The following is a 22,788-nucleotide window of genomic DNA, read 5'->3' on the forward strand; positions in this document are numbered from 1 at the left end:
CAGCGTTTGGCGTAGGCAATGATAGCTTAGCAAAAACACATGGTATTCTTGACAGAATCTTTATATCATGTATCCGAAAGGTTAACATTAAGAATATCTAAGGGCAGTAAAAATGCCAGCTGTATCTATCTTGGAATACTGTTAAAGACGCTGCACCTGCTTTATGCAACTATAGCACACGCCACACGGTGAGCTACATTCTGTGATCTTAAGTAACCCTCTATCCTCAAAATTTTTTTAAAAAAAATGATAAGCCCTAAAAATTGATAGCAAATTGCATGAAGTTCAATAAAGGATAACACCAGAATCTTCTACTTTTGAGGTGGGACATTTGCTGCTTCTAATCTGAACTCGCATTTCTTATAAAGCATCATAAGAGCTTCAATTATATTCACACTTCATCCCTAGCAAATGCTGGAACCCCACTTTTATGGATAGCCAGTAAAGAAGACCCTTCCATGTAATTAGACCGGCTAAGATACAACTGTACTGATGTAAGCCCTTCCATGTACTTAGAAACAGATACTACATCAAAGCATAGTCATAGAATGGTCCAAGAAGGTAACACAAAGGATTTCTTAAATAAGGAGGTGCGCATCAATTCAAAAAATATGTGAAATACCAGTTTTCCAACCACCGAAGCAGAACTCCCCATCCAAACCTCTAGCAGGGAAAACCTGGAGTGCAGTCCTCAACCTTCCAAGAAATCATCCTCCTCCTATCCCTTCCCCTAACAGCTCTAGTAAGTATGGTTCCACCAACTGGTTTGCAGAGTCCAACATCAATAACTGAAGTGCTCTTTCGCTTCTCACGGCACTCATCAAAATGGAAATCATACAGCATTGCCAAGCAACGCACTTGGTGAGCAAGGATATAATTTTCATAATCCTCAGGTAGAACCTCAAGAATATGAAGATTGACCTGTAAATCGATATTCTGGTTAATGCATTATCCAGTTTCAGCTCTCCTAGGACATTTGAGGTGTTTAACTCTTAAGTACAAAAGTTTTATTCGATAACCACAAACCTCTGCTTCCATGGCACGAAGTACATTGTACCATTTCAGACTTTGTGACTCTTCAATAAGCAAGCTCAATTTGAAAAGCGGAGGTCTGATAGGATACTCGATGCTAATTTTAACCTGCAAAGTTTAGAATTGTAGCTTAGGGGCCAAAAAATAACGAAATCAGCAAAAGAGTAAAAGAAAACTTATTTTACCTTGGCTTCTAACTTCATAGCCTGCCCACTTCCAAATATTTTACTTAAAATCAGGCTAAATTCTTTCGAACCTTGTTCTTTCCAAGGTTTCTCAACAATGCAGCTCGCATCTTCGGTATCTAACTCGGTGCATGTTTGCTCCTCTGTTTCACTCTCACTATCCAGCATAATTTCTGGATTGTCCTCACTCATACTGAAGCTTCGAGAGAAGATCTTCTTTGGATGGGTAATGCTCTTTGAAATCAAAGATAAGCTTCGCGAATGCTCAATAAGATTAGATGCCCCATTAGAGAGAGTGATTAAAGAATCATCTGATTTGCTTGCAACAGGTAATGCTAATGGAAGTTCTCCATCTTCTCTTGTACTCTCTACTTCTTCCAAAGATGTCACAGATCTTTTGTCGAGATCATGGTCAACAGAAACTGTAGCTACGCCAGTTGCAGCAGCAGCAGCAGCAGCAGCAGCAGCAGCAAGAGAAGAAGAGTTTGGAAAGGCTCCTGCTGGTGACCAGCCGTTCAAAGTACACAAAGGGGTGTGCAAGGCCCATGGAGTATTCTCATATGCTAGTGGTGGCCACTTGAGCTTTATCAAGGAATCAAGCTGCACCCTGAAAATTCAAATAAGAGATCCCAATCTTCAAAATAAGAAATTCCTGATCAACCAGAATAGAGAACACAAAATCAAGGAGAAAGAAGCATGCAATGTTTCAAAAAGGAAACCATTCACAACCAAACAGAAAAAGAAACTTGCATCGAGAAAACTTTTCATGATAATTGCTTAATTTCCCTGCGAAAAGTACATCCTAGAAAGAGCATATGGGATCAAAATATCAGCCACGAATACATTGTTCTAATTATCCAAGCTGGTGCTATTCTTATGGTGCTCTCAACATTCCCAGAACTAACAAAACTTTTGTAGTGCAGTGACTCACACGAGAGCCATCTGTGCCCTTTTCCTGGAACGGATCCTCTGCAAAATGGTCTGAACACGATTCTGGTGACGGTATAGATAAAGCCCTGAAGAAATTTCAGCAGATTGAAATGTCTCACTGTTAGAACTCCCATTAACCGTATGTAGAGGAGGTAACTCAGGCAAGAAGTCAATCCCAGCTAGATGTTGTGCCCATTTGTATGGCCGTGAAGTCTTTCCACCAAAGTCCAGAGAATCCCCAGCATGCAGCTTAGCAGTCTGCATGATTTACCAAAAGTTGTTACTCTAAAATTACAGGAAAAGAAAACCCCTCTATTAAACAGCTAAAAACACAAAAATCAGAATGCCCTCCCAAAATCAAGTATTTTGGGTGCATCTGGAGGTATGCATCTAGCTACTTTCATCTGAATTGTGCAAGTTAGAGCTCCAGGTAATTTACCAGAAGATATTCAATAACAATTGCCTGACAAACTGGGAGTAACAATATGAACAGAAGTATGCAGAAAAATACTCGGAGGGCAAATGTCATGGTTACGAGCTAACTCCATCAATGAATCATATAATCAGCTCTCAATTTTCCAACTTCTACATCTGCAGTGAATTGGATATAGTACTAGGGCTAAAAGAATACCTGATGAGGAAGCTCCAGGCCAGTATCATCAGGAAATAAGTTGCATAAGATATTGCTGTCAGATCCTTCCTCTGCATCTTCGAGTCCAACGCATACAACATTTAGCTTTACCAAGTACTCAAATCTCAGAGTGGTTAGTTTAACAGGTTTGGCTTCAGTGTCATCATCATCATATATATGAAGATTGATTTTGAGTGGATGAATTTGGTGAACTCCTGCTTGTTCGGAAGCTTCCTTGACCGGCTTCTTCTTTGGCCTCTTTCTTCTTCTCTGGGCATCTTCCTCCTCATCAGGTGCATCATCATCCAACTTGTCGTTATCATTGTTTGACGATAAACCTGTAATTACAATTATAGCAACTCAAATGTTGATAATGAGCTACATCTATACAAAAATACCATATGCCAAATCTAAAATTATCACCACAAATAAAAGTCAGTCCATACGAATCAGCAACTACCATTTTCCTTATTAGCTTGCTGCTGTGCAAATGTTTGAGCCTCCTTAGTACTTCCAACGATTTCTAGTTCAATCCTCTCTCCAAATGCTTCTTTCTGGGATAATAGCTGCGAATATGAAATATAAAGAGGCGGCGGAAGGTACTCTGCAGCATGGTGCTGCTTTAGTTTCTTGGTATGCAAAATCCCTAATTGCTGTTGCACTGGCAAAGATGCTTTCTTCAGAGACTTCAGATGTGATGGGAGACTTGATAGAAATTTTTTCCGATTTGCTATTGTTACAAGAAGCCTACTTTTCCGTTGTTCCAATTTCTCATGAAGCTTGCAGAGCTCCTTTCGCTGAATAAAAAGACGACACAAAAGTGCGCTATTAGATCATTAATACAAGTAAACACAGGCATAATAACATACAACGAAGAAGAGGTTAATAATCTCAGTAACAATGATGTCATTACAACAAAGAGTAGTCTATGACCGAGGTAACGAAATTTTTCACTCTGCAAACGCTGTATCTCACAAAATATACATCCGTCCTAAGAAGAAATATAGTACTGCATCATTGCATAATAGAGTTCACGCTATGAGATTTTTTTTTTTTTTCAGTTGCTCAAGAAAATAATTCCCATTGTAAAATCCTCTTAACTCAAAAATTATAAACCTTAAGGTTGTGATGAAAACGCTTTCCAACGCTTTGTACTACTCACAAAATAGTTCAGAAGCTAAATAGTCCAATACTACACTAGTTCCAGAGAGAGAGAGCAATAACCACAGAAGCTCCACAAACATTGAAAGGAATCAATTCCATCAAAGAGTCGAACCACTCATACAACAAAGGTAAATAAAAATCGAACATTCCCACCCACACCTTTCCCCTAAAACAACCACCGTCACCACCATGAGCGCACCAAGAAGCGTACAAGAGGCAAAGCATACCTGAAGGAGCTCAAAATTGAGCCTTTTCAGCATCAGATCGTGCGCGGCGTCACTCGCAAGCACCTTCCCTTTGATCTCGTCGGGCGCGCTACCAAAAAACTCCTCTTCGGGGACGAGATCGATGTCCGGGTACTTCGTTTTGAAATCATTACACGCCTTAATCGCCTTCAAGTAGTGGTTCTTCTCGTACATGAGGTTGTGGAGCTGGAGCGTCGCGAAGTCCACGGGCGCTTTCGCGCTCTCCGTCTCCGCCCTCACGCGGTCCTCCTCCAACAGTATGTCCCGATTCACCTAAAGAAGAAGAAGAAGAAGAAGAAGAAGAACCCTAGGGTTATAGAAAGCTTCCTCAGTTCACGGGAGTATAAAACCCTAACCCTAATCCTAAGCCACATCCCTAACCTGGCGAAGGGTGACGAAAAGGAGGGACATCTGGGTGATGAGCTCACGGAGCTCGGATTTGGGGCGCCCCTCCCTCTTGATGAAGAGCATGCGAGCGACGATCTCCTCCATCGCCATGCGCGTGTCCTTGAGGAGATCATGCGGCGTACCAAGCCCCGTCGTCGTCGTCGTCGTCGTCGTCGGAGCCTCGACCTCCATCGCCTCGCTCGCCATTCGCGATCAATTTGGCGGCGTCCGCCGAAGCCCACGCGGCGGCGGCTTATAAATTCTCATATTTTATGGACTCGTCGGCCTTTTCCATTGGGCCGCTAATGGGCCGACCAAAGGCCTCAACAAGCTTTTTGAAAACTAGGCTGGGCCTTTTTATCTTTTTTTGGGGGAAGTTTTTGAGAGTGCGCATACACCCATCCACGGAAACATATTAAATCGAATCTATAACCTCTCGCTCCAGGTTGACTTAGCAACCCGGCTATAATATTTAATTTTAGAATTTTTTATTTTTTAATTATATTTGTTTTTGTGAAACCTTGTATTAAATCTCACCGACATTCTTTCAATTATTTCTCAATCAAACATTTTATGGTTGATTATCCCTCTAACCTAACTCTTTAATAGGTTTACAGGATTTTAGAATAACTTCTATTTTTTTTTGTTAGAGCTTGAATTGGTATCTTGGATACCAATAAACAAATCTTAATTTACTGTACAAGATATGATCGATAGAAAATTAAAATAATTAAAAATATATATATTGTTTAAATTTCTATAATACATACTTTTCAACTAATGAACAATGGGGAGATATATGTATCGCGTGAGAAAATTCTTCTTTGCTACAATCATTACTTGAGCAGGTAACAATTAAAAATTCTGTACTGCATGTAAGTATAATAAATTTTTTACATTATTATTTTTCATGTCCCATAGAAAAAAAAAAAAATGTTATTTTACAAGACAACTACAATCCAAAAAAAAAAAAACTTTTTCTTACCACATAGAGAAATTTATCAAATGATAAAAAAATTATAAAATTTATCTAAACTATAAACTATTTAGATTTAACAATCCAATCGATCAAATTTTAAGATCCAAGCTTTCAGTCTATTTTATTTGAATCAGTCGGCAACACTTTAACTCCAAAATTTAACCTAATTATTTATTTTAATAAACTTATATTTATAAAAATTATATAAAATATATTAATTAAATATATAAAGATAAACAGCGCATTCAAATTATGAACTCAAACTAGTATCGACCGACTCAAATTAAATAAATTTAAAAAATTAATAGTAAAATTAAATTTTTTAAAAAAATTTAAATAATCAAATTTTAATATAACTTATAATTTAGGTAAAATTGGCCAATTTGCATAAAAAATCCAGTTATTTTGGACTTTTGCAAAACCGGGCCACCTTTTTCGTTTTTGTAAATTCAGTCCGCTTTTTCAGCAAACTGACCAAAATATCCTTATACCTTTTTCTCTTTCCTCTTTCTCTCTCCTCTTCGTTTCTCTCGTTCTTTTTTCTTTCTCTTCCCAGCGAGCGGCGGAGGCGCCCTTATACCTTTTTCTCTCTTCTTTTTTTTTCTCTCGTTCTTTTTTTTTTCTTTCTCTTCCCAGAAAGCGGCAGAGACAGAGCGGAGGCGGCCTGCTTCGATTTTGTCCGGCGCATCCTTACTCTCACCCGCACACCCCCATCTTCCTCGCCTCCGATCCCGCCGAGGTCGCGNTTTTTTTTTTTTTTTACCTCTTCGACTCTCCTACACTGTCTTCGACGACGATGCCTCTCTTGCCCTTCTCCGCCCTTCTCGTCCCCTCCCTCATCCTCTGCGGCCTCCGACGACGATGCATCTTCGTCGGCGCCGACGCCGACACCGTGGAAGTTACTGCGGCGCTGCAGCCTCGGAACGAGGGTCCTTAGCGGCGTCGTCGCCGGCGCTGTGACCGTTGGCTGAGAGAGGTAACCAAAAAAATAATAAAAGAAGCAAGAAAAAAAAATAAAGATAAAAACTTATAGAAAAAGAATGATAAAGATGAAATTCCATCGTTAACTGCAAAAAAAAGTTATAAGTTGCATTACTTAAAATATAAACTGCAGTTTTAAAATAAAAATTACACTCTTTAAACGAAAATTACACTCTTTGGAGATATTTATATTGTTTTTTCTCTTATTGCACTTTTTCAGATGTAAACTGTATTGATTAAGATGAAAGTTACACTCTTTAAACGAAAGTTGCACTGTTTCTCCTCTTGTTGCACCATTTCTCCTCTTGTTACACTATTTTTATCTTAAACTGCACCCCTTTAAGAGATATTTATACTGTTTCTTCTTTTGTTGTACTAGTTCTCCTCTTGTTGCACAATTTCTCCTCCTGTTACACTATTTTTTATCTTAAACTGCACCCCTTTAAGAGATATTTATACTGTTTCTCTTCTTATTGCACTGTTTTTTCTCTTGTTGTACTATTTCTATTTTTGTTACACTGAGCACAAGAGGAGAAATAGTGCAACAAAAGAAAAAATAATGCAACAATAGGAGAAACAGTATAAATATCTCTTAAAGTGGTGCAGTTTAAGATAAAAAATAGTGTAACAGGATGAGAAATTGTGCAACAAGAGAAGAAACAGTGCAACAAGAGGAGAAACAATATAAATATCTCTTAAAGGGGTGCAGTTTAAGATAAAAAATAGTATAACAAGAGAAGAAATGGTGCAAGAAGAGGAGAAACAGTGCAACTTTCGTTTAAAGAGTGTAACTTTCATCTTAATGGATGCAATTTACATCTGAAAGAGTGCAATAAGAAGAGAAACAGTGTAAATATCTCTCAAAGAGTGTAATTTTTGTTTAAAGAGTGTAATTTTCATCTTAAAGATGCAGTTTACATCTTAAGTAGTGCAACTTATAATTTTTTTTGCAGTTAACGATGCAATTTCATATTCATCCTTCTTTTTATATAATTTTTTATCTTTATTTTTTTTCTGTTTTTTCTATATTTTTTTTTGTCACCCTTTCTGCCAACAGCCACAGCATCGGCGACGACGCCGCTAAGAACCCCCCGCTCCGAGGCTGCAGCGCCGCAGTGACCTCAACAGTGTCGGCGTCGGCGCCAGTGAAAATGCATCATCATCGGAGGTGACAGAGAAGGAAGGAGAGGGAGAGGCGAGAAGGGCGGGGAAAAGCGAGAGAGACTTCGTCGTCGGAGACGGTGAAGGAGAGTCGGGGAAGAAAAGAAAAGAAAAAAATTTTAAAAAAAAGTCACAGCGCGGTCTTGGCTGGGTCGGAGGCGAGGAAGATGGTGTGTGCATGGATGAGAACAAGGGCGAGGGCGAGAGCATGAGAGTGAGAGGCGAGGCGGACTGTTTCCGCCTCAGTCTTTGCCTTCATTATTTTTTTTGGCGAGAAAAAAAAATGAGAGAAACGAAGAGGAGAGAGAAAGAGGAAAGAGAAAAAGTAATAAAGGTATTTTGGTCACTTTGCTAAAAAAAGAGACCGAATCTGTAAAAATAAAAAAGTGGCTTAGTTTTGTAAAAATCGAAAATAAGTGAATTTTTTATGCAAATTGGCCCGTAAAATTTTATACATTTTTACTTTGGGTAAAAATGGTCCTTGGTCGGATGCATGTTACCAGATATGATTGGCGCCGCACGGGAATACGACCGGACGAGACACAGCGGACACATGCTCCGATGTCTTCGCTGTGGAGCAACTCATACTTAATGCACCCCCCCTCCACCTACTTTTTTTTTATTATTTATTTATTTATTTATTCGTTCCCCTCAAACAAAAATTAACAAAAATTATATATATAAAAAAAAAAATTTGTCGGTCGGAGCAGCTTACAGCCTGTGTTTGTCTAACAAGTCCACCCGCAGGGAAAAAAAAAACGCTAGAAATACATTATTTTTCTAATTAATCAAATTATTTTTTTAAATTTATCCGTTTCATCATAGTCATTAAACATATATTTTTATAAATTATGTTACCATACTGTCGATAGTACTAAGTGTTCGGTGCTATCGAGTTTTCGACCGTTGGGTAAAAAAATATGCAGTTAGGATTTAATCTGTCAATTTGTTTGATTTGAAAAATACAATAATATTTTCACTTAAAAATTTAAATTAACTATTATTTTAATAAATTTATAGNCTATTGTTTTTTTTTTTTTTTTTTTTTTGAGAGAGATAGGTAGCACGCTACCCGTTTCGCTTATTTCATTTAGAAATAAACTTAGCTAGAAATGTGAATCAACTAGGATTCGAAGTTAATGTATCTTTAATTTAATTGCTACAAATGAAACAAATTGAAATATTGACTTAAAGATTAAATAATCAACTTAGAATGATGTTTATATAAGTTATGTATTTTCTAATAAAAAAAAAATCTCTAATATGGCATCTGATTCGTGTATGAGGAGGAAATAAGTCATTATTCTCTTTTAACCCAAACATTATTTTAAAAGAAGCGGAACAACAACTAGTATAAATCCGAAACTGTTTTTCCACTCATCTCCTAAAGCAAGCTTGTTCCTACTGAGAACAAACTTAGGTTTAGTTTGGTATTGAGGTAGATCTAACATTATTAGATAAAATGGAGTTGAGAAAAAGCATATAGAGATATACTTCTGCGTTCTATCAGAGCATATAGAGATATACTTCTGCGTTCTCTGATAGAACTGTAGAAAATATATCGTAACCGACCAATCGCAATATGCGTAACCTAATATTACATACGAAAACAAATAGGGTATTAAATTAACTATTTACTTTAATAAATTTATAGTTATAAAAATTATATGAAATATAATAACTAAATATGTAAAGATAAACAATGTATCCATATTTCGAAGTTAATGTATCTTTAATTGCCACAAACGAAACAAATTGAAATATAGACCAGTAAAATTAAAATTTTTAAAGATTAAATAATTAACTTAGAACGATGTTTATATAAGTTATGTATTTTCTAATGAAAAAAAAACTCTAATATGGCACCGTTTGATTCGTTTCGTGTATAATTAAGGAGGAAAGAAGTCCTTATTATTCTCTTTTCACCCAAACATTATTTTGAAAGAAGCCGGAATAACATTATAACAACTAGTATAAATCCGGAATTCCACTTCTATCCTAAAACAAGTTTGTTCCTACTTGAGAACAAACTGAATTAAAGCAAATATAATTTTAATTACTGTATTAACTCTTTACTTAATCTAATATTTTGAATAATCTAATTATTTTATTAACTAATTATCTAACTATTAAATAATTAACTAATTAATATATTAATTTAGTTCTGGCTCATTGTTAATTATTTTATTAATTTATGGTTATCTAGCACAATACATGATTAATTAGTTAATTAAATAATTTTAATTATTACGTAATTAATATTTTTTATGTTAATTACTTTTATTTTAACTATTATAATCTAATCATCAAAACACTATTTTTTTTATGTATGAACACAGCCTAATTTTTATTTAAATATAAATTTAATTTAATTTTTTCTTATCTCAAAAATTATATTTATATCAGGAATTAGTAAGAACAACTTATTTACGGATCAAACCACACGTTAAGTATAGCGTGAATGATTGATTTAGAACGGTGCATTTAATTAGATAATTATTTTAGAAATGATGAGGGATGATAATAATAATAATAATAATAATAATAAGTTATATTTCGTGCGTTACGTGAATCCGTCCTCGGTGAAATCAAACACGTCACGGGATATGGGCACCTCCTTGTTCCCACCCCTCCGAGCCGGGACAAAAAAAAAAAAACCGGGACACCGTGGCCCGTGGGACCCACCGCCCCGCGGCGTTCCCCCGATTAATTCCATCGCCGATTCCCCGTGCTTTCCTGTGCTTCGACATAAATAAATTCCGCAACAGTCAAAGCTTACACTACTCCGCGGCTCACCAATTAGGAGATCCGACGCACCAATAAGACAACGCCACGTGCACCTTTAAAAAAAAAGCAACAATTTGAATCTTCTAAAAGCTTATCGTACTTATACAACCACTCTAGTTATATGTCTTACACATAATATATAAAAATAAAAAAATATTTTTATATATAATTAAAATAATTTAAGTTTAAAAATTTATTAAACTATTTGATGAAGTTTAAAGAATCTAATTGTAAAAAATAAAAATTTAAACTTAAATTATTTTAATTATATATAAAAATATTTTTTTATTTAATTAAAATAATTTAAGTTTAAAAATTTATTAAACTATTTGATGAAGTTTAAAGAATCTAATTGTAAAAAATAAAAATTTACATATCCATTTACATGCAAAAAAAAAAAAAAAAGAATCCGAGAGACATCATACCGCACAGTCGTTCCGCTTCTCCTCTCTTTAGTGCAAACACTGTAAACTGGCGACTAGATTGATGACACGTGTCAAGCTGTGTGGTGGGTCCCACAAAGAAACGCCGAGTTTATTTGTCTCAGCTGATCGGGTCACTGTAGCTGATTGGTGGGAGAAACGTCCAAACCGGAATCTGACTGTGGAGTGTAATGACGAAAATGCCCTCCCATTAAAGAACTGATTATCCGTAACCAATCTTAATTTAACTAATTAATTAATGTTTAATTAGAACTAGTTAAAAACGAATCGAGCGTCTCGAGGGGAATGCGGTAGAGCCGAGGATGCCGAGCCTCGAATTAGGGTTAGGGTTAGGGTTTCGAGAGGCGGAGGGGGACGAGGAGGAGGAGGAGGAGGAGGAGGAGGAGGGGAGGAAGAAGAAGAAGGCGGAGCCGCAGCATTCGCGATCGACGGTGGGGAGGAGGCGGCGAAGAAGGAAGAGGGCTGCGGAGGAGGAGAGCTTCGATTCGGCGATCGCCTACTCCCCCAACACCGCGCCCGCCACCACCCGGTGCTCCTTCGAATGCGATCGCGACGCGCTCTTGGTTCTCTCTCGATCCTAATTTCTTCGGATTTTTTTNATTCGGCGATCGCCTACTCCCCCAACACCGCGCCCGCCACCACCCGGTGCTCCTTCGAATGCGATCGCGACGCGCTCTTGGTTCTCTCTCGATCCTATTTTTTTTTTTTTTTTTTCCTCCCGCGATTTAGATCGCGCTGTAATTTGATTAGGAAATTTTGAGTGTGTTTTTGCTAATGAGAGAGTCGATGGATCTGACCCTTTTTCTCTTCTTCGTAAAAATAAAACAGTAAAATAGACTCGAATCCATTGACCCACTATATGGATAGAAGATTAAGTATAAAATATTTTGAGAAAAAGCTAGAAAAGAGAGAGAGAGAGAGAGAGAGAGAGAGAGAGAGAGAGAGTGTGTGTATGTGCGCGCGCACACAATGTATGTGCAGTGAGTTACATAAAAATGGGATTTTTAGGGATATAAAACTAGGAAATTGTTCTTGTGCGGTGCGCTTCTTCGCTGTATTTCATCGTAAGAGCTTCGGTATCTTCGTGTGGGCTACAAGCAAGCGAGAGTGTGTACAATTGTATGTGCGGTGAGAACATTAAAAAGTGTGGGGTTTTGGGGATGAGATTGGGAAAATTCCTTTGTTGGGTGCCACTTACTTTGCCCTATTTTCTCCTTTTTATCTCGGTGTGGGCTTTGAGACGCCTCCATATTTGTTTCGCTATTGTTCACAGCATTTGGCGGGATGCGAGCGCTCCGGTGGCCCTGGACCAGATCCAGATCCAGCTAAAAGTGCCTCCTTTTCTCTCCCTTCTCGTGATACTCCCACCCCCCAAATCCACACCCATCGCGCCTCTACACCCCTCAACAGAGGTCAGTAGAAGCACTGCTCTTCATACTACCAAGGGTTGTCACTCTCACACTCTCTGTGTATGCTTTTTGAGTTCATGTTTAAAGTTTTTTCACAGGGGCAGAGGAGGGCTTAGTACATGGCGCAGGAGAGGAGGAAGCAGGAGAAACCCTAGACGCAGCAAGAAATACGTTCTCTCAGGCCCCCGGAGGTAAGAGGAATCACTCAAAACCCGCTTCCCTCTTCGAAAGTTTGGATTTTTACCACCGCCCATATGTTGTTCTGTAGAATGCCACAACCAACGGTTCAGATCTGAAGCTCTCCCGGTGCCCGGTAAGGAACCCCTGAGGCGGCGCCCCGCGTCGCTCGATCTCAACGGCCAGGGAGCGGATGCGAGTGTTCTGTCTCCGAGATTTGTAATTGGGGGCTTAGGAGGGATGAGCAAGAGCTCCACAGCTTCTTCCCGGAGCAGATCGGGCACGTTCCCTAGCCCCAGCACGCCGAACTATAACAGGCACGGCGTGGCGGTAATCGGGTATAATAAAGGTTGGAGCTCGGAGAGGGTGCCGCTCCCGGCGAATAGTAGCCGGAGATACGCGAGCGGTGGGCTGGTGCTGCCTTTCAACAATGGGAGGGCTTTGCCGTCGAAATGGGAGGATGCGGAAAAGTGGATCTTCAGTCCGGTTTCCGGAGATGGGATTGGGAGATCGTCAATGCCCCCAGCGCATCATTACAGGCGACCCAAGTCGAAAAGTGGCCCGCTGGGGCCTCCTGGTGCGATTGGCGTGGCCTATTCGACGGCTTCGCCGCTTGCCCCGTGCTTTGATGGTGGGAGAGTTGGGCATTTCACGGCAAGCTCGCCGTTTCTGGCTGGGGTTTTGATACCAGGAAGAGGTGGGGGCGGAGTCGGCGGCAGCAGGGATGGTGGGGGTGGTCGATCTTCTTCTTCTAATGGCGAATCCTGCATTGTCCCATCTTCCACCTTGACTAGCTCTCGGGATGCTACACAAGGTATAGGATTGTCTCTTCCATTCATTTGTATATTCGTGCATGAATTCGGTCCGATTCCTTTATAATTTGAGCCCGCAGGTTATGACCATCACAACTAGGATTTTAGACTTCACTGCTTTTCTTGGCCCTCCTTCTGAGCCATGACCCGAAAAATATTGCGGTGGGATTCCAATTTTTCAATTGTTTTTTTCCAATACCTGATGTGCCAGTCATCTTTTAATATTGCGATTGGATAATGGAGACGCGACGATGTACTCACATTTCGCACTGTGATTGTAGTAATACACGCTGCTCATACTCTATACAGATAAAATTTTGTTATCTTTTGCCTCCAACAGACATTATATAATAAAAGGAACTTCTGGAATCACCTGAAGTGAAGGGGATACTGTCCAGAATTTGATTTTAGATGTAGTCTTTTGTGAACTTAGGAGGTGAATGCAATCTTGTTGATGCGCAGCAGAATTTATTTTGCATTTCATTACTTTGATATATTTATCTGGTAATTATGCTCATTTTGCTCTTTGTTCCTGTAAGGGGCTGCTTTCAATAGCCAACTCCACTTAGCCTACTACTAAAACTGATTGCAAATAAAGTGAAAGCATTTGAACAATAAGCACGCATCTCTGTTGTTGCTTCATTTGTAGGATCTCTTAATTGGTAAACTACATGCGCTAAAACAATGTAACAAATTGCATGTAATGCTGTAAGTTTGTGACGTTTTAGCTTATCCTTTCTTAATTTGCTTTGTAGATGAAGAAGTTGAGAACGCAAGAAAAGCCATTACGATATCTCCCGTAATTCTGAAGAAGGATGTGGCGACACAAATGAGTCCCGAGGGAAGTCCTCTATCTTCTCCCAAGGAGAGGCCTCCTTTCTCCAACTCTGCAATAGCCAGCCCCATTGATGAGCTTGAGAGCCATTTCTCTAAGCTTGAGGTCAGAGATGTGGAGGTGGATGATCGGGTGACTACTGTAACTAAGTGGTCAAAGAAGCAAGTAACTCGATGCTCTGACAAGCGCTCAACAAATATTGTAGAGTGGAAAAAAAAGACTCTGGAGGCTAAGGATTCTTGCTGGGCAGTAACTGAAAAGGAGAAAACCATATCAAGGTGAGGATTGCTGTCTGTTGCCAGTTTTAGGCAGAAGTGTCTCAGTAAAGTTTAGTTAATTTAATTCCTTGAAGTAGAAGGTGCATATAGCTTTTTCTTTTCAGATATTATGCTACTGCAGATAAAAGGTCGAACATGCTTATTTGGTGATACCAGCGATGATAAGAAATTGCTCGTTCTTTCTGTGGTTCAAATAACCACAGTTACATGAAAAGGGCAGAAGATTAAGTTAGATGACGCTAGAGTTTACAGGCCCAAATTGTCTCGTATAGGAGTATATATTTGTGCAATTCTCGTATAGGAGTGCAATTCTCGTATAGGAGTATATATTTGTGCAATTCTCGTATTAACTAAGTCATGATAAAAACATGAAAGATTTCTTTGCCTTTTTTTTGTCTTTCTGATTAACTTTTAGATCATTGTTGTCATACATCGACCTATTGAGTTGCTTTTTCTGATCTATTCTGCATCTAAAATTAGAATTCCCCAATATAGGTAGTCCCAGGACACTTTTGAAAATGTGGTTGAGAAACTTCAATGACTTTTATTTTTATAAGAACTCTGACCCCTCGATGCAATTTCTGCAGGTCTAAGAGAGAGGAAGCAAAGATCACAGCATGGGAGAATCTGCAAAAGGCTAAAGCTGAGGCATCAATAAGAAAACTTGAGGTATGCGCCTTCAGTTGAAGTTTTGTCCATACATCATCGTAAGGTTCTGCTTCAACTTGACAACATATAGTAAAATGATGCTCAACTTTCTGATCATTTTCCACGGGGTAAATTGCACGAGGGGTCCTCAACCTTTTAGCGTAGTTTCAATTTGGTCCCCAACCCTTCAATTATTTTCGATTTGGCCCCATTTCTTTGTAATATTTCTCTTTTGGTGGAATATTCCCATCAAATTAAACCGAAATGTCCACACTATCATCATCTAACTGCCAATAAAGTGACTTGCAGACTTATCATGCAACGATTTTTCACCAATTTAGGAAGTTAGTGAAAACAACAAGATGACAATGGGATGAAAGGTTAGGGTCACAATCATAATAACTGGAAGGTTAGCAACCAAACTTAAATCCTCCTGAAAGCATTGGGGACTCTTGTGCAATTTAAGGTTATCTAGGAGTGAAGTAGGAGATTTCTTACTTGGAAACTTGTGTATGTTTATTCAGATGAAACTAGAAAAGAAAAGATCATCTTCAATGGACAAAATTCTGGGGAAGCTTCGATCTGCTCAAAAAAAGGCACAGGAGATGCGTAATGCAGCAACAGCCGACCAAACTCATCATGTTTCAAACAAGGTTTCAAACTTCCGTCGAACTGGTCAGATCGGTTCATTGAGTGGCTGCTTCACCTGCCATGCCTTTTAGCTTATTCACAGCAACAACACTTCAGTGAGTCGTACTCTCAAAATTTAATGTGGACATTGTTAGTAGGTTCTTGTCAATTAATTGTTTAAGTAATATTAGCGTTTGGTGATAGACAATAACGGATGATGCCGCTTTTTTTTCACTTATTAAACTGAGGTAATAATACAATTGCATTTATTATTTGTTTTCAATCCGAGTTGTTCTCTTATCGGAATGACTTTTTTCCTTCTTACTCTCAATTAAATATTTTGCAAAATGGGATCATATATTATTTTTAGTGCAATTCTTTTTCCCTCTGCTTTCTTAGCTTGTTTCTAATGAATAAAATTTCTGCTCCGACCAGGTAAAAATGGAATGCTGCTGCTAGTTTCTAGACGGGAAAGGCGAGATGCGGGAAGCAGCAAGACGGCATTTTCAACGTTGTAACATATTTCAATGTTTTTTATTTGACAATCAAGTGTTTCGAGAACTAGGTATCATTTAAAAGTTCAATAGTAGGAGTATTCTTGGTAATATCTAAATAAAATAAAAGTTACCTGCTCAAGATCTTCTTCAATAGCAGAAGCCATAATCGGGTTATCCAGCGTGCATCTTATTCTAGCTGCGCATTTGAACAAGTTGAATGATTAAAGCTTTGTAGGAAACGGTGGTTTGACACACACACTTAAGTTGTAGGATTTTTTTAAAAATAAAAAAATAAAAAAAAATGAAGGGGAAAAAAAGTTTATGGCTTGAAATATCACGAAATCGTATCATTGGATCCTCTCCACGTATAAAAGCATCTTCCCGTGTAGTATGCTGAAAAACAGGGACCAGCTGAGACAACCTATTATGTCTCGTAGCTCGTGCCATTCTTTTGTTGCATAAATATGTTTTTTTTTTTTTCTCTCCCCCTTCATTGAGGAAAAAAGAGATATGCCCAATTATGACTGCCATATTAAGAAGCTGAAATTAAGCCTATAGAAAACATCATGCAATTTAAATAAAACTATATTTTAGATCCAAAAACTTGGGAATACAAAAACTTGTGGTAAGAGAGCAATAAAAACGATTGAGTCACGTTTCCAATGCATATATGATGAAAAATTCATAAACATTTATGATTGATTCCATGCTTACCCACTTTTTTAGAAACTAGTCACTATCTTCTCAAAAGCCTTGAGAAACAACAAGGGACTATATTTTCTACACCGCTGTGCCCAGAATGTTTCTACTCGGTTGTAGGCAAACGCACCTGCACCAAGAATTGTGAAAAAAAAAAAATTAACTGCACAGCACAGACTACAGCTCTATATGATATTCCACTACACTTACTGATGAAGTATAACAAAGGGTAATTACGAAAACGACTCTTGCTGTTGTGCCTATCGTTTACTTGAGGAACTCTTGCAGAATAAGTTTAACTAGCTTGACAAGAGTGGCCTGAAATCATTTCTTTTTACCACTACAAAACAGTGGGTGAAACAAACAAAAATTTTACAATGAGGAAACGATGGGCATAAGTTGGTTCAAGAAAAAATTCGGAAATGTATTGCCTGCCATCCAAACTCGTGCAAATGTAGTTTCCATAAATCACCAAGTAATAGTACAGCAAGAAAAAACGTATCGTCACTTTTGAACGGTGGCACAAATAAATGCATCTATAAATACAAATGTTGCATTGCTTAGCAAGGACTGCGGCACAGCACCAAATAAATCAAACAAGCTGGTCACATCTATGAACTATGCTTGCAATTTTGATTCTTCTACGCAATTCTGATAAGAAAAAGAAAGAGTTGCAACTTCAACCGACCACAACAGCAAAATTCATGGCTACGGGCTTTTCTAAACTGTTATTTAAAGAGTAGGGAAATGAATCAAAGAATGAAGTAAACATCAGTTTGAAACTTAAACAGTGTAAAAACTTGGCAAAGCTGAACCGCATATTGAATTACCTGTATCACAGAACATAATGAGATCGTGCGATCTGAATCCTGTGCAATCAACAAAACTGTTGCTGTAGTCGAACCCTCAAAAGTGCTGTCGAGCCAGTGAAGAAAATTTGACTGTATCCAGTACAGAAACACTGACGGCAATCCAATCTAGAAATGTAGTCACTAGTGTGCCTCGTTACATAGTGGTACCCCAAATATCTCCGACTAAATCTATTCATCTTCTAGCAACACCTTTCCTCATGCATAGTCAGAACAATTTTCCTTAGCTTTTAGGGTAGTCGAAAACAATCCCTTCTGCCACGCTTCTTGCCCGTGCATGGCCAAAAAGTTTTTTGACAATAGCCAGTGACAGATCCATCATAGTTCCAAGGCCCTGTCCAGTGATTAGTTTTCCATCAATTACTACACCAGCGTCATCAATTACTTTGCCAGTAAGCTGGCCAATAACAGAGGGATGAGCTGTGGCTGTTTGACCCTGTTTAGAATAATACGGATGTCACTATTTCATTCTAGTTAGTGCAACTTTTTGATATTCACAGTTTTACAAATTGTCACCTTGAGCAAACCTTGCTTATGCAAGATAGCTGGTGAAGAGCAGATCCCACCATACATCCTTCCCACTTCCTTTTGTTCTCTCAGTAACCTCTTCAGAATTCTAGACTTGGCAAGGCGCTCAGCACCAGCAACTCCTCCCTGTAATATTTCATACAGTACAAATAACACGATCAGTTATTATTCAACTTCATGCATGTAGAGACTAGACCACCGAAGGCAAATATCATGTCATTTTATTGCTGTTTAATACACAAAATTTGGTGTTCAAAAGTTTCAGAATCATCATTAGAAACAAGGATAAACCATCAGTAGGAGAAAGACAGTGAACCAAAAGTCATGCTTTATATGCATTTAAGCGCATCGCATAGGCCAAATACTATGAAATTTATTTTATATTACATCTACGTATGTAAGCATGTACTACCTTACGATGGATCGCATACATGCAACAGCCATCACCAAAAACTTACATCAGATTTGCAATTACCAAGCTAGTACACACGAGATTCACAACACAAAATGATCAGAAAATGTCATATCTTACAGGGAGAATGATCAAATCGTATGTTGACTTTGAGGCATCAGAAAGAGACTTGTCTGCAATAATCTTTATATTTTGGGATCCTACAATTTGCAGAGATTTTTCAACTGATGCCACAACGGCATCCACTTTTGCTCGCCTTAAAATGTCCACCAACATGACCACTTCTATCTCTTCAGAGCCATTAGCAACCGGAACAAGAACCTGTTTGCCAGAGGCAAATCGTAAATAAATGTCACGAACAAAACTCACTTAAAATTCACCAGAAATAGTAATTCAATATAGCATTTGTTATAGAAACATAAATGTCAAGAATGTTATCTTTCTCTCAAGAGATAAATATAGATTAGTAATCTCAATGACAGGGATATGGTGACACAGGAAGGTTCGTTTCAGTAATCTGATTCCTTCCACCCTGCAACCACCCTCCCCCCCCAAAACCCGCAACCCGAAACTTTGCAAGGTTTGTGAAAGGCAGAAAACTAAGCCAGTCGGCTAAAGAATTTTCATTAAAAAATCAGATGTTTCATCCATATTAAACACTGGACAAGACTAGCAACATTGGAGGGTGTGGCATGAATAGACTCAGACATCTAAGGACTTACCAGTATTTCATACCTGGTTTTCAGTCCTACAAACAAAAGATGTCAAAATGCTAGAATAGCTGTAACAGTATTAGAGTAAACAGCTTCAAAAGGATGCAGGAGAATAGGCACTTACATGAGGTGTATGATCAAAAGACCAGTCAACTTTGTTGAATTCTTCACTTCTTTGACGACCACCATCAATTTGCATCAACTAGACATAGTTTAAGAAAGAATAGGTTTCAATATTCAACTATAACAACATATGAGATAATTTAACTTGGTAACTTAACCACAATGCAAAAAAGCATAAGTGACGTAAGAAACTCAATGTCCTAAGAAAAAAAAACTCACGAAATAACACACTACAAGGTAAACATCTGCTAGTGCTTATAAGAAAAATTAATACCTTGGTCCAAACTTTATAGAAATACCGAGTTATTCTATTAGTCTCCAAAGTAAAACGCTTTATTAGTTCTAAATAACTAAAACTAACAGGTAACCTACCAACTGTTTCCCCTAAATCACATTATTACTAATGAGCAGGTAGCCACTGAGCCAGCCTATTAGAGTTGGTCACATCACAAAGATAACCAGAGAACAAGAAAGAAATAGTTGAAACTAGGAAACATCCAACAGATATTATGCCAAATCATTACAGGCAAAGACTCCTCACTCTATACAAATGTCGTTCACTATAAATATTGACCATCAATTTATAGGAGTTTTGAGTAACAATTTTGTAAGAATCTGCTATGTTTCCATACAACCATTACATAACAGTTTACAAAAGGACATGGGACAAATAGACTAAATATTATCATCCTAATTTTATCAAACATATTTGAGTTCAAATGTGCGAAAAAGCATACAAAAATAAAAGTAAAGTGATCATTTAACAAGGACAAACCAAAATTTTTGCAATATCTTCAGCCAGCGTGCACCCAAACAACTGCTCAACGAATGATAAAGCAAACTGAAAAGTCGTCCCAGGACCACGACTTGTGGTGAGTTCCCCGGACACCTGAATATTAGATTTAACTGCACGGAAGTTGGGAAGCTTGTCCATGAAGGCCGGATGACAAGTAATCTTGCAAAACAAAATTGGAAATCAACATCTAATGCACGGCTGGGTCTATGGACACTTATCCATTGTTGCATTAGAATGACCTCACGGTGGTTTTAGTTGATAATCACCTGTTTTCTCCTATGCAGACCCCAGGGCATAAGGACAACAGCAGGAGCAGCACATATAGCACCGTATAGTCTTTTCTCCTCTGCGTGCTTGATTGTCATCTTTCGAAGAATTTCGCTATCTCTCAGCCGCACAGAACCTGGCATTCCTCCCTGAAGAAAGCATTAAATAATGTTTTCTAGAATGATCCTCTAAGATGTTGATCGACTGACAGATAAACAAAAAACATGAAATTATATCTTAATAATAACCAACATGTGATAAATTCTTTCTATACATTATCCTAATGACCCTCAGAGGAAGAAAGGACATACTTAAAAGTAATCAGGCTGTAGAAACAGAGCACTTTTCTCAAAATGTCACTTTTGTAGAAGGGTAAAATATAAACTAATAAAAAAATACAGTTCCATGCAGCAAACAGGACGGATATATGGTCAATAGCACTAAGTATAATAAGAATTTTTGGTTCCTAATAAATGTTTAGCATCACAGCAATTCTAGCTTAGAATACAACAAACAGAAAACATCATAATTCCTGCGCGATAGTATAAGTTTCATATGCATTTGATACCAAGAACTGCGACAAAGAGCTTGAATCGGGGTTTCGAAACGTACTGGTAACGCCACGAGATCAAAAATCTCGTCGGCGCAATCGGCGATGGACGCATCCGCCACCAATCTGGTGCCCGACGACGCCTCCACCTCGAGCTCCCTCTCCACGGAGGCGACGAGAACGTCGGCTCCGGCTCGGCGGAGGACGTCGACAATGATTACCGCCTCCATCTCCTCCGTCCCCATGCCGATCGGAACAAGCACCTAAATCGATCGCAACTAGGGTTAGGGCCTCAGAACAAAAACGAAGAGAAGAGCGAAGATGAAGAGAGGGAACCTTACCTTCTTCTTCAGTGGCGGCGGCGGCGGCGGCGGCGATGCCGAGATCGATGGGACCTGTCGCGGCGCGGCGCGCGCGGAGGAGGAAGGGGATCTCGGGGATCGAGTGGCGAAGGCGTAGCGATTTACCAAGGAGCACGTAGCGACGGCCATGGTCGCCATTGGTGGGGACTTCGTGAGTGGTAGTGGTGATGCGAGCGTATTAATAGCTTGAGCGGGGAGGAGAGTGGAGTGCGGGTACAGGGCGGGCGCGAACCGATCCGAGCCGTGCGGAATCGGATCGAATGTTGAACCCTTCGCGAATTTGGGCCGCGCCTAGTCGGGTCGAGTCCATTTGCTGATTCGGATGTGATTTGAGTTTGGATCCATATAAATAGGGCGCGGAAAAAAGTTTAGAATAGGTGAAAGTATATTTTAATTTTTCTATTTAACTAGCACTGGTTTATACCATGCTGTATGCCAACTATAAAACTGTTTTTGATAATAAAATAATATTTAGAATGATAAATATTTTTATTCTTAAATTTAGAGCATTTTCTAGAATAAAGAAGAATAAAATAAATTTATATAAAATTCTTTTATTCGAAAAAAAAAATTTATGTTTGAAAATTTTCTTAAAAATAGTAGAGAATAGTAGAAAAGGCGGATTAAGTTTTTCTACAATTTTAATATTGCTCTTGTATATGCCTCTTTTATATGTAATATTTAACAAAATAAACAACATTTTTTACAAAATATAATATATGATATTTTGATGAAAGAAAGTCATATTTAATATTTTAATATTCATATTATTTATAAAATATTTTAAGAATCAATTACAAAATATTTTACCTTAGGTATAGTTAATTAAAAATATTATATAAAATAATATAAAATATCGCAATAATTTTTAACTGGAGACGTTTTTTTTTTTGGGAAAACTTCAAAAAAACCCCCTGTGGTTTCGTAGTTTCTTACTTTGCCCCCCTGTGGTTTAAAATGTTTCAATTTGCCCCCTGTGGTTTGGTTTTTATTTTTTCAAGTAGTTTTTTCGTTAATATTTTATTAAATTATATAAAAAAAACTTTAGATACTCATCTAGATTTATCAAATATTCACTTTAGTATTCTTTAATTTTAACTTTATCACTGATTTAAGAAAAAAAAATAATGAAATTGATAAGAAAAAGAGAAAAAAGAAACCACAGGGAGGCAAATTGATACATTTTAAACTACAGGGGGGCAAAGTGAGAAACTACGAAACCACAGGGGGGGTTTTGAGTGTAGACTAGAATAAGTGG

At 38.2% G+C, this 22,788-nt stretch overlaps 3 protein-coding genes across 8 annotated transcripts; 1 reads left to right on the plus strand and 2 right to left on the minus strand.

Annotated features, from left to right (window-relative positions):
• LOC109704947 (THO complex subunit 5A-like) lies at positions 71-4,803 on the minus strand. 2 transcript variants are annotated; one of them, XM_020225715.1, is made up of 9 exons: positions 4,569-4,803; positions 4,170-4,460; positions 3,239-3,575; positions 2,779-3,116; positions 2,149-2,405; positions 1,218-1,824; positions 1,027-1,140; positions 623-921; positions 71-512 (listed from the first exon to the last, which is right to left on the minus strand). In XM_020225715.1, exons 1-8 carry the CDS (start codon positions 4,779-4,781, stop codon positions 664-666), a joined length of 2,415 nt encoding a protein of 804 aa, XP_020081304.1. In that variant the 5' UTR covers positions 4,782-4,803; the 3' UTR covers positions 71-512; positions 623-663. The 2 variants fall into 2 exon arrangements, with proteins under 2 accessions (XP_020081304.1, XP_020081299.1); XM_020225710.1 differs by having other exon boundaries at positions 82-921.
• LOC109728339 lies at positions 11,179-16,347 on the plus strand. Of its 2 annotated transcripts, XM_020258729.1 has the most exons (9): positions 11,179-11,408; positions 11,525-11,604; positions 12,199-12,337; positions 12,433-12,525; positions 12,603-13,325; positions 14,079-14,436; positions 15,024-15,105; positions 15,609-15,830; positions 16,150-16,347. In XM_020258729.1, the coding sequence occupies exons 1-8, from the start codon at positions 11,228-11,230 to the stop codon at positions 15,804-15,806; spliced, it is 1,854 nt and encodes a 617-aa protein (XP_020114318.1). In that variant the 5' UTR covers positions 11,179-11,227; the 3' UTR covers positions 15,807-15,830; positions 16,150-16,347. The 2 variants fall into 2 exon arrangements, with proteins under 2 accessions (XP_020114318.1, XP_020114326.1); XM_020258737.1 differs by lacking the exon at positions 11,525-11,604 and having other exon boundaries at positions 11,179-11,488.
• Positions 16,218-21,680, minus strand: LOC109728354 (protein DJ-1 homolog C). 4 transcript variants are annotated; one of them, XM_020258745.1, is made up of 10 exons: positions 21,510-21,680; positions 21,231-21,431; positions 20,618-20,767; positions 20,331-20,510; positions 19,557-19,634; positions 18,840-19,040; positions 18,296-18,433; positions 17,741-18,215; positions 16,926-17,040; positions 16,218-16,407 (listed from the first exon to the last, which is right to left on the minus strand). In XM_020258745.1, exons 1-8 carry the CDS (start codon positions 21,666-21,668, stop codon positions 18,003-18,005), a joined length of 1,320 nt encoding a protein of 439 aa, XP_020114334.1. In that variant the 5' UTR covers positions 21,669-21,680; the 3' UTR covers positions 16,218-16,407; positions 16,926-17,040; positions 17,741-18,002. The 4 variants fall into 4 exon arrangements, with proteins under 4 accessions (XP_020114334.1, XP_020114348.1, XP_020114341.1 ...); XM_020258759.1 differs by lacking the exons at positions 16,218-16,407; positions 16,926-17,040 and adding an exon at positions 17,355-17,561; XM_020258752.1 differs by lacking the exons at positions 16,218-16,407; positions 16,926-17,040 and adding an exon at positions 17,355-17,635.

The sequence above is a fragment of the Ananas comosus genome, linkage group 2 (assembly GCF_001540865.1).
Source record: "Ananas comosus cultivar F153 linkage group 2, ASM154086v1, whole genome shotgun sequence".
NCBI classification, from domain to species: Eukaryota; Viridiplantae; Streptophyta; class Magnoliopsida; order Poales; family Bromeliaceae; genus Ananas; species Ananas comosus.